At 46.7% G+C, this 12,269-nt stretch overlaps 1 protein-coding gene across 1 annotated transcript in view; it reads left to right on the forward strand.

Moving 5' to 3' along the window:
- Positions 1-12,269, forward strand: part of CPED1 (cadherin like and PC-esterase domain containing 1) — a 221,739-nt gene that overhangs the window by 53,126 nt on the left and 156,344 nt on the right. The window contains exons 4-5 of the mRNA XM_039518767.1: positions 687-793; positions 4,395-4,470. Of these exons, the coding sequence (XP_039374701.1) occupies positions 687-793; positions 4,395-4,470 (183 nt within the window). The remainder of the gene's footprint in view (positions 1-686; positions 794-4,394; positions 4,471-12,269) is intronic.

Here is a 12,269-nt window from a genome sequence, read left to right on the forward strand (position 1 = left end):
TCAGAGTCTAGATATATTCCAAGTATAACTTGCTTGATTTTATGCAGCAGTCCTGAAACAGAGATGGTGACAAACGGTATGCTGGCGATCTAATGCCCAGTTTCCAGGATGCAGCTGTGTACCAAGAACTGAGTCTAGCAGAGCAAACCGTCTTGCTGCTTCCAACAGCTTCCTTTGCACAGAACCTTACAGCCAAATCAACAACAATAGAAGCATTATTTGCCACACTTAAAACTAGCTAACGCTCAAAGAAAAGGAACTTGGAAGATTATGTGTAACAATGACATCTGGCATAAAATTATACATGCTGGGAAGATGGATGTGGAAAAAGAGCAAATTAAAGCAGGAAGGGGGCTACTCAACTTTAATTTAACACCTTCCACATCCTTAATGTATAAATTACACCATCTTAGGTCCACGCACCAGGGGAAGGCTGTGAGAAGTTTTACATACCCCTCCTAATGCATCAGCTCTGAATTTGTCCCAAATCCTGGAACTAATGAAGCAAAACAAAATTGTGGTGCTGGATAGAAAAGCAAAGCACCTCACCCATACTTCCGCACTTAGTAGTATATTTAATACTCTGACAAGTCTGCTAGTCCTCGTGATTTGGCTCTGTATATTTTTCTTTTGATACTGGAATTGCATAATATTTTTTCTCAATATGTTTCTGTTCCTTTTCATAGGCAAATTAAGCTCTTGGGATCTTCTGATTTGCTTATCTTCCAGTAAAACCGACGATACAGACTGCTTTCCAATAGATGACTTCCATCAGTTAGAATTATTCCAGAAGGTAAAGTATCGACATGCCATCTTTTGTTTGGAATACCTCACATTTTCAGCACCCACTAACAAAAATAGTGTTCAATTATGTATTTATGGTCTAAAAATGTGGTTCATTAAACTGTAAAGCAGAGCTGTGTTTCCAAGTTCACTGCCCACTCAGGGACGTTTATCGTATATCATATTTGCATTCTTGTAGATATCCTATCCAGAGATCAAGAGCAATGTCTTAATGCTTTCAATTTGTGTATAGTTTAATATGCTGATGTTCATAGAAATTGAAAATTGTTACAGCTGGATGTCATGTTTTGCTCTTTCCAATCTGAGCTTCTGGACTCTATGCCACACTCAAAATTCAATTGTCATGCATCACAAGAAATACAGAAGTAAAAGCAAATTGTAACAAATGTCTCTTTGAGAGAAGAAGCTTTAGGAATGCAGAAAAACAGGTAGAAAATACATTCAGAGTTTCAGAATGACGGGGGACCTGTTCAGGCAAATGTAAGCAGGAGTTGTGCCACTTATGCAAGGGCTGGATTGGCTCTGTATTATATATACGGTGTTTATATATAATTGTCATTTTACAAACATAGTTCAAGCATCTCTCCTGGGCCTGCAAACTGGCAGTGTGTGGATGGACTGCTGTGCCCATGTAGAGTCTGAACTGGAGTCCTTTTGAACCTGCATGGGCACAGCAGTCTTGCACACATACAGTCAATTGCAGAATCAGTGCCAGTATTAGCTAGTCTTCTAAGGATGTCTATAATTGGTCCTCACTTTTTCCACCTGAATTTTGAATATTTCAGGCACAAGTTAGGTTACTTAGTCATCAAGGTACCTGATTAAATATCTGACTTGCAGGTGCAAACATCTAAGTGACTTAAATTGCGCAGTTATTTGCACCTGCAAAATTGTGGGAACAAAAATGCAGGCCTAATTTGACTCACAATTTCAAAAATTTTGCACAAATAATAATTGCAGGCACAAAATTGCACTCTGAAAAATAAGGGTGCACAAGAAGGGACTTCTGGAGGGGTGGATTTCTTCCACAAAGCTCATTAGTGATGACAAAATCAAGACTGGATTTTTTTTCTAAAATGTGTGCTTTATAAATTATTTTGGGATGCTTCTAGGGTCTGTGTTATACTGGAGGACTGACTAGATGATCACATTGGTCCCTTCTGGCCTTGGAATCTATAAATACCCTCACTGATTCAAGAACAGTTCTTCATCTGGCATGTTATACCAGTACATATGTACCAATAATTTGTATTTACTGTCTGATTGGGATTTTGATCCTGCAAAGACTTATGCACATGTGTAACTGTACATCTAGGAGTGGGGCAACTCTTAGGACCAGGGGCCAGATTTTAAAAAGTATTTATATGCCTAGAGATGCAGATAAGTGCCTAATGCAATTTTCAAAAACACTGAGGTGCCTAACTCCCAGCAACTTTTGCTTTGTAGGGTTTTGCCATGAGAGTTAAGCACCTAGGTGCTTTTAAAAATCCCTTAGGTGCCCATCTGCTTCCTTAGGTGCCTAAAGACCTTTAAAAATCTGGCTGAAGCCCTTTGATTGTAAATTCCTTTAAGTGGGGACAGTATCTTCCTTTATATCTATACAGCACAGAGAACCAGTTTAGCACTCAATGTTTGTTTATTTAGATTTACAATAAATATGTACAGAAAGCACCTAAATTTGCCAAATATTAAAAATATGATCAAATCAAAAGTAAAGGAAAGAAAATAATGACCATGGGAGGCCTATTGCTCGTGCAGCCCCAGCCTAAAACAGTGGGGCAGGAAAAGGTGCTCAGAATGAACCTCACATAGGGGTTGAGAGATGTACCAGCTACCTCTGCATGGTAGGTTTTGTCCTGCTCTTGCCTAATGGGGTTTCAGCAAGCCTACCAGGGGACTCCCTGGCAGTTGAAGATGATGGAAACAGCCACCTGATTTATTCTGAAGACCTTGTGGGAAAAGAGCCCCCTCCCATGGCCCAGGACAGCAGAGCTAACTCAGGACTGGCTTGTATACATATATTCCTATTAATGGGAATTATGCACATGGTTCTATAACCAGTTTGGCCAAGATTTTCAAAACCGAGTGCCACAGTTAGGTTGCTAAATTGATATTTAGGGAATTAATGTACCAGCCTGGTTTTCAAAAGCACTGAGCTTCTATTCTGCTGCTAGCAAATGCTCTTGGAGTATAGTGATTTTCAGCACACCTAGAGAAGAAGCCAAGTGCCAGCAACAGTCAGCTGTCTTTAGCCCAGGGCAGCATTTCTCTATCAAAATTGCATTGACACTTAATTGAACCAGAGTGGCACCCACTATCATTCATTTGAGCTATAATTGGTTTTATTGAAAGCCAATATCTTGCTGGTAGTAGCAATACTGAATATTAGATATATCAGGACACATTATGGACAAACCTGCAACAAGGTAATTTAGGATGGGGAAAAAAATAGCAGTGTTACTGATAAATCATTATCCATATAAAATCACACTGGAATCCATTACCATCAAGATGGTTATGTTCCTCTGCGAGCCGGGCTTAGCATAAGGATGCCATCTGCCAACTGTTGTTTAGCGATGGAAGGATTACCCCACGGAGTAGGCTTTTGTATGATATTTTACTACTAATTATCAGGGCCATAAGCCTACATAACAGAACAATTAGCAATCAGAGCATTGGAATTATCTCTTGGGTGTCAGGTCACTGGAGACAAACCAACCTAATGCCTTTGAAATTGTGATACGTTTGCTTTCAAAGATATTTAGGGACATAGGAGTGGAAGGGACCTTTTGGGTGATCAAGTCCAGTCTCCTGATATCTCAGGCAACCTCGTTGTATAATCCTGTTAATAAATTTACCAAGCTCCATCTTAAAACTAGCTAGGTTGCTTGCTCCCACTACTCCTGTTGGAGGAATCTCACTCCTCTGAATGGTTAGAAACCTCTTTCTAATTTCCAGCCTTATTTCTCCATTAGGTGCCTTAGTAAATACATGACTGCTGACACAGCCTATGAATCCATCTGATCATTGTAGGTATTTATAAGTATCCCATTACCTTAGTATCGGAGTACCTCAATATCTTTAATGTATTCATCCTCACTACATGCCTGTGAGCTAGATGGGAAACTGAGGCATAGAGAAACTAAGTGATTGCCCTGGGTCACAAAGGAAGTCTGTGGCAGAGCAGGAACTTAGCATAGGTCTTCCACATCCCAGGCTAACACCCTAAACATTGGATCATCATTCCTCTATGTGCTCTTTCTGTGATATGAATGAGGGTGATTGATAGACATGTAGAGGAGCAAGAAGCTTTGGAGGCAGAAACTGTGGGGGTGACAGAATCACAGCATCCAGGAGGAGGAAAAACAGTCTGAAACTGCCTTGTGGTGATTGTGGAGGAGGAGCTCCCACCTCAGAGTTCTATTTTCCAGCTCACAGGGAGCAGCAAAGGGTCATAAATCAATATTGACATCAATAGGAGTTTCACATGTGAGGTGTCCCTGACAAATTATATGAGAAAACATGCAGGGCTTGTGAAAGACAGTGCATCTACTGGTGAACTCACTAGAACGTCTCTGTATTATTTTCAGGTAAATACACTCCCAGAGATTCAGCACTTGCTTTGCAGAAAAGAAGGATTATGCCAGATAATTAGAGCGTTCCCAGGTAATCCTCAATTTTGTTTCAGTTTGCATAAATGTTGAAGATCCATTGACCTGCTTAGTAGTGAGGCTGATACTGTGTGTGTGTTGGAGGTTTCATACTTGTATATTCTTTTTTCAACAACTTTTAAAAACAAGACAGAATATGAGCGATAATCCATTTCAGACATCTCTTGAAAGTAAATTGTAGTAATAAAGGATCCTTTTAACTAAAGCTACTGTATCATTTAGCAGCCTGGAAAAAGTCACATTTTTTTAGAATACAAACGTCCTATTTGTCAGGCTATATTGTGTTATTCTGTGCATTGGTGTTTACCCTTCACAGTTCTTGATTCAATTAAATATGTTTATCCAGTTTTATAAAAATGTTGTGGCATGAAGGAGGAGGAGGAGGAGTTGGAGCTTGGTTTCCAGCCCGACAGAGTTTACTGATAAAAAAAGTCTTTGTACATTAAGTTCATCAACCAGAAAAATTAAAAGGTTACGGGCCAGCTGCCAGAGAATCCTAATTTACTATGGGTGAAATTCAGCCCAGAGCAGGGGCCCTGCACAAAACTGGATGCTCTATGTTAATCCCTAGTTAAACCCTATGGAGGCAAATTCTGATCTCGTTTACACCAGTGAATATCCAGAGTCTCTGGCACTATTCTGGATTTACACCATATAACTGAGATCACACTGGCCCCATGCTGAGTGCATAACTATGTCTTAAGTGACTCACTGTCCCTAGTGTGGGCCCTTTGCTCTGGGATGTGCGTTAGAGGGTAGTATGATGTAATACAGATTTTAGACAAATCAGAGTAGATTTGTCAAAGTTCCAAGAATTTCAGAAATTGAATTCATTTTGTAACAGTCTGGCTTTGAAACATTTTGGTCAGCTCTGTTATGCTGTTTGGGCAATGGCCAATTAAAATAGTTTTATTATTTTGCTTCCACAAAACCACAAACATAAGAGGCACTCACCACACAGAGAGATTTCCCCTCCAAGTCATACTCTTTAATTGGTGTCCATAAATTGTTGTAATAGTCATCTCATCACACACACCTGGTGTATGAGACTGGCCAATGCTCTGCTTCTCTTGTAGGTAAGGGGTATTTTTAAATATCTGATTGATTCCTTTCCATCTTTGTATCATCATTACTTCACTAGATATAGGGCCTGGTCTTGAGAGATTCATAGACTCTAGGACTGGAAGGGACCTCGAGAGGTCATCGAGTCCAATTCCCTGCCCTCATGGCAGGACCAAATATTGTCTAGACCATCCCTGATAGACATTTATCTAACCTACTCTTAAATATTTCCAGAGATGGGGATTCCACAACCTCCCTAGGCAATTTATTCCAGTGTTTAACCACCCTGACAGTTAGGAACTTTTTCCTAATGTCCAACCTAAATCTCCCTTGCTGCAGTTTAAGCCCATTGCTTCTTGTTCTATCATTAGAGGCTAAGGTGAACAAGTTTTCTCCCTCCTCCTGATGGCACCCTTTTAGATACCTGAAAACTGCTATGTCCCCTATCAGTCTTCTCTCTTCCAAACTAAACAAACCCAATGATGCTGAAGTCCCACTGAAGACACTGGGAGGTGTGGGTGCTCAGCATTTCTCAGGACTCTGGCCCTTACTCACATAGACTGTGTCTACAATGCAGGTGTGACTGCAGATCAGGTAGACGTACCCACACTAGTTTTAGCCTCACTGGCATAGCTAAAAATAGCAGTGAAGACATGATGGCATGAGCTTCACTGTGGGCTGGCAATGTGGGTACATACCCAGGGCCCCAGGAGGGCTTGTACAGCCTGTGCTGAAGCTTGTGCCACCACGTCTTGCCTGCTATTTTTGACCAGGCTAGCTACTTTCAAGCTAATGCAGCTATGCTTACCCAAGCTGCAGTCACACTTGCAGTTGCATTAGAGACAGTCTCAGTGTCTGATGATGATTTTGGCAGTTTATAAAGACACAGTCAGGTAGTATAGGCCTCTAATTTCAGTTTTGTAAACAAAGATATTTTCCAAAATGAATACAAAAATACATGTCTTTAAGATTTGTTATAAATGGCTGGCTGTTTTTAATCTAAATGTTCCCCTGAGGATTGAGAAACCAGACAGAATAGCATTGTCCTGCTGCATGAGAACCAGAAAGTGAGACCAACATGTGTGGATTCACTGTCCAAGAGAAGCGACAGGCATAAAATAAACCAGCACCATAAATGATGAAAAGAGAGGGGGTTGATCCACCATGATTTCAGATCCTTCCCTGCTATTCCAGCCAGCTAGCTCTTTCCTCCTTCCTTTCCTTGTTAGCATTTCCTGACAGACTTTTCCTCCCAGCCCAGACAGCAGAATTGCCAATAGTCTGGATTTGGCTGAGTAGGCGCCTAGATTTTGAAATTATCACAGGGAGGGACAGTTTTGGTCAATAGCCAGGCTCTCCCCATGCAGTAGCACATGGGACTTTTTTTTTTTTAAATCAGAGTTGGCCTGCTGCTCCTGTCATCTCTGCCTGTGGGGGAACTCACTCATTCCTTTTGGCCAGTCAGCTTGTATTTACCATGTATTCAGCATTTAAAGGGTGTTAGCTATGTAAGAGAACAAGTAAAATGCATGGTTGCTACCCAGAAGAGCTTACATTCTACTAAAAGAGCAGATGAGACAAGGTACGGGGTGACAGTCAATGAGGCTGAGAGGATGGGTTCACAGCTGTAAGATTGTGTTTCTGTTGAGAGGTTATGCTAACTTCATAATGCTTATTTCCTTTTTAAAATGATGTATTTTAGTTATAGCTGTTACTAGACCAGAGGTGTACAAGGAGGGTTGTTTGCTGTTGCTTTAAGAGTGCCTGCAAGGACACACTCTCTTTGAGTTAGTTCAAATGTCTTGTTAACAGGACAAGACTCTGTCATTCTTGTTCCTTTGTTTTTCCCCTTCACTGTAAAATAGTGTAACCAGACTGAAAACACATTTGTTCTTTGTGTATGGACGACTGTCACGGGAGGGCTACTGGGGAGTTCTGTATGGGGTGGGAGAAGGGAGGCTGTGGAGGGAGAGACAGGGGTGACAGGGAAGAGGTAGGGTGATGATGATGATGTCACAGGAGTGTAGGAGGATGTCATCATAGAGGGTGGGTAGGATACAGCTAGAATGAGAGGGAAGGGTTGGGATGGAGCAAGGTGAGAGAGGAGCAGAGTTGCTGGATGCTGGGTGGGTAGAGCAGTGTGGGAGGGGATTATGCATAAGATTGTCAGTGGATTTTAAAGTCCAGTGTGGAAGACGTTGGTTAATATCAGGAGGCTTGGGCTGGGAAGGATGGACCCTTCTGCTCCTTTAGATGGTGGCGGCTGGTTGTAGGAGTCTCTGGGGAGGGAGCTTTTTATCCTGCTGCTCCTGCCTGCCTCCTGCTCCATGTGGATGTGATGGGCTGGAGCCACACAGTTGTCCATACATAGCTGCTGCATGGTCTGGTGGAGGTTCAGGAGGAGGCCCTAACACTCCCCCCTCAGCTCCATGGTTCTGCTGTTGCTGGATCTGGTAGGCAGCCACAGGGCTCTCTGAGATAGGTGCCTCTAAGGGCCACCTAAGAGGCTACTCCTGTCTGTATCTAGCTTCAGATTTGAGGATGACGGTGAGGCCTGGGGAGACCCATGATGCACACACAACCTTCTGTCTTAGAGAGTTTTCCCTGGGAAAATATTGGGATTGTTGGCAGCAATGAGACAGACTTCCTGACATTCCTCTTGCCTAAGCAGTCCAGCCCAGGCCTCTGCAAACACACTTCACATTCTTTCCCCAGGGTCCAGCCTGTGCTGTTCCCATCTTTTCTCAGCCAGGCCAGCAATTGTGTTTAAGCAGTACCTTTGCCGCATGAAGGCTTGCTTGCCTCCCTGATTATGGTGCTGTGTGCTGGGCCCCTGCTGGAGTGGCTGCAAGATACTGTACACTTGCTTCCCCTCTCTCGGGGCAGCTGGCAGCATGCTCAGGGTACTCATTCACTCATGTGGCATGTTCTCTAAACACCACCTAGCTGCCACAGCCTGTCGGCCTTCCCTTGGCCCTTTGATAACTCAGTGGCCAAAATGTGACATAGTGACATGACCAAGGGATGGAGTGGGGCACACTGAAATCATGAAAGCCCTCCGCTATCCTCTAATGCTAGCTTCTCCTCCAATCCCATTGCTGTAGCAGGCAGGTGGCTAGCAAAAATTAATTGTGAAGTGCTAGCTGTTGCTTTCCCCTCCTTTCCCTTTGACTTGAGGCATGTTGCCACCTGACGTGGGGGGCAAGGTGGCATTCCTCATCTTCTCCTGTTATCCCTAGGGCCACAGTTGTGGTTTTGTAGAAGCAGGTGGTTGGCTAGCAGCAATTGTCTGAGAGGCATGCTGCTTATTGCTGCTCTGCTCTGACTCACTACCAGCTGCTCTGACTGTGTGTGTGTTAGGTCCCCTCTAATTACTGGGCCTGGATCCAAAGTTCTGCCGCAAATCCATCCTTGGGAGCTTTAAATTATAGATTAAACATTCTTTCCATTTTAATAATCTAAAATGTTAGTGACGGGAGTGTACATGTTCAAAAATAGATTTGCTTTTGTTTGCCAATGTGCCTTTAAAAATGTCTCCATACAAGTAGGCATCACAATGTTGTGGCTGTGGGCTGTGTGCTATGACGCTCTTTTGAAACTCAGGAATGCTAAACCTGATCTATTTATGTATCTATTTTTATCTTATTTAGATTACAAACTCTCTGGGGCGGGAATTATCTCTTAGTGTGTATCTGTACAGTGCCTAGCACTGATCTCAGCTGGAGCATTGAGGCAAATCTGTAGTAATAATAAATAAATGTGATGTGTTTTGAAAGAAAAAAAAGTTTAAAAGAGAAATTAGTTTAACTACTTGGTCTTTGCTTATGTACCATACTGTCATCTACTGGGTTATTAGGATATCATTATGCATGTGGCTTTTAATGTTGTGCCAACTTTTTCATTATAAGTCATTTTTTCCAGAGTTTAATAACTGGTCTGTAAACATTGGTTTTGGTATGCAGCATGGCTCATATAATCCTAACCTAAGAGGAAGTTGTTTTGGAAAATATCAAGCCAATCAATCTCTCTTTTTCATTGTAGTTATAAGTGTGTTACAGGAAAAAGGAGAAGTTTGAATGTAAAGACTCATTCTTCTTCAAGTGGTTGTTCATGTCCATTCAAAGTAGGTGTGCGCGCACCGCGTGCACGCCAGCCGGAAGATTTTCCCTAGCAGCGTTTGTAGGGTCGGCCCGGGCGCCCCCTGAAGTGGCGCCACCGCGGCGCCCTATAAAGGGGCCCGCCGACCCCAGGGGTGGCTCTAGGAATTGCGCTGCCCCAAGCAGGGTGGCATGCTGTGGGGGGCGCTCTGGCGGTCACTGGTCCCGCGGCTCCGGTGGACCTCCTGCAGACGTGCCTGCGGAGGGTCCGCTAGTCCCGCGGCTCTGGTGGACCTCCCGCAGGCACGCCTGCGGATGCTCCACCAAAGCCGCGGGACCAACGGACCCTCCGCAGGCACGTCTGCAGGAGGTCCACCGGAGCCGCCTGCCGCCCTCCCACGGCACGCCGCCTCAAGCACGCGCTTGGCGCGCTGGGGTCTGGAGCTGGCCCTGGCCGACCCTCCACCCCCTCAGTTCCTTCTTACCGCCGGTGACGGCTAGCTGGAACTTCTCTTGCGATAGCAAGTCGGCAGTGTCTCATCCTTACCATTTAGTGTATAAAGTTGTATTATAGTTAGCGAGTAGTTCTCTGTATATAGTTCTAGTTGTTGGGGGGTTCCCCCCCAGAGTTTTCGATGCCCTCTGGGGCATGCCCGGGTCCCCCGGGTTCAAGCTTTGCAAGGATTGCAGGAAATTCATGCCCAAGAGTGACCCGCACTCTGCATGTTTAAGGTGCCTCGGAGAGAGCCACCAAAAGGACCGGTGCTCTATCTGTAGAGGCTTTCGCCCGCGAACTCTTAAGGACAGGGCTCAAAGACTTAGAGTCCTCCTGATGGAGGCGGCCCTACAGCCACCCTCGGACCCGGAGCCAGCCGAGGCGGTGCCCAGCACGTCGTCTTCGGTGCGGAGCGCACCCGCACCGGCATCAGGACTCAGGGCCCAGCCCAAGTCATCAAAGACCCGGCACCGGACGGAGTCGGGTCTAAGGAAGTCGGCCTCAGTGCGGCACTGCTCGCCTTCACCAGTGCCTGCCAAGAGGAGGAAGCCGGTGAGGGATAGGTCACCCCATCAGGATGCGAGGCCGACGCCGTCCGCGACCACGAGCAGACAGGCTGGGCTACAGCCCTCGGTGGTTCTGTCGACTCCCGCACCGCAGAGAGGGCGGTCGAGTCCAGACCAGCCTAATTCTCTGGACCTCAGCGGAGACCTATGCCCCCCTTCGACTCCAGAGGCATTCAAGGTGGCCTCAGGTCTGATGGGACTCTCGGCGCCGGTCTCTCCACACCGCAGGGAGTTGCCCACGGTGGTCCATCCCCTGGTGCAGTCTAGGGGCAAACCGGCCATGCTTTTGCCTTCCTCCCTGCACTGCGCCATGAGGACGGCACCGGACCAAGCGAGAGGCCTGCTGCCACCTCTGCACCGCTCTCCATCGGCATCGGGTGTCGCTCCCCCCAGGTCCTCGTACTCAGAGACCTCAGACTCAGAGGCTGACTCCTACCGCTCCAGCCGGTCGCGGAGCAGGAGATCGGAGTCGGGGGCGAGCCACCACCATTACCCGCAGTGGCAGCAACAGTGGCAGCCGCCAGCACAGTGGCCGTTTTGGACTCCCTGGGCCTACCACCAGTCGGTAGGCCAGGCGTTCGGCCTGTGATTGAGATCGGCATCGGTGTCCTCGACCTCGGTGGCCCCGGCGCAGCTGCCTCCTCCACCGGCACCGTCGTCGGGCAGGGGTGTGCCATTTTCAAGCACAGCACCCCCTAGCAGGGCAGCGGCACCGGCAGCGGCTTCAGGTCCGGCTCCACAGGCACCGAAGGGGCACGAACACCTGTACACCCACCCACCCCGGACTCCCTGGTAGTGGATGCGGCCAACCAGCGGGAGCATCAGGGGTTTCAGGGGTCAACGCCAAAGAGCAAGGACGCGAAAAGACTCGAGCTCTTTGGTAGAAATGTGTACTCCACGGGGGGCCTCCAACTCCGCATTGCCAACCAACAGGTGGTTGTAAGCCGATATGGTCACAACACGTGTTCGGCCATGTCAAAGTTTGCGGAGCTCCTTCCCCTGGACTCAAGGCCAGAGTTTTCGGCCCTAGTGGAGGAGGGCAAACTGATCTCTCGAGCCTCCCTCCAGGCCGCCTTAGACGCAGCGGACTCAGCCTCGTGCTCCCTGGCCACGGGCCTGGTCATGCGGCGGGAAGCCTGGCTCCAGGTCTCGGGCCTGCCCTATGAGGTCCAGCAGACAATTCAAGACCTCCCCTTCGAGGGGCAAATGTTATTTTCAGAAAAGACAGACAAACATCTGCATAGCCTAAAGGACTCGAGGGCCACGCTTCGCTCGCTAGGCCTGCATACCGCTGCAACCCAGCGCAGACAGTTTAGGCCACAGGCGGCCCCCTGCCCGTACCAGCTACAGACTCGCCAGGAGCCGAGTCGCAGGCGGGACAGAAATGGCAGGAGGCATCCCCAACGCCACCCCTCCGGCCAGGCATTGGGCCAATCGAGGCCATCATCAGGGCCTAGACCCCCTATTTGATGGTAGTCACAGAGACTACCAATCGAGACTCTGGATCCTTCCACCCCTACCTTTGGGTCACGTGTGTCCCCCTTCTACCGTGCCTGGTCCCGCATCACGTCGG

Source organism: Mauremys reevesii, linkage group 1, assembly GCF_016161935.1.
Source record: "Mauremys reevesii isolate NIE-2019 linkage group 1, ASM1616193v1, whole genome shotgun sequence".
In the NCBI taxonomy this organism is placed as follows: Eukaryota; Metazoa; Chordata; order Testudines; family Geoemydidae; genus Mauremys; species Mauremys reevesii.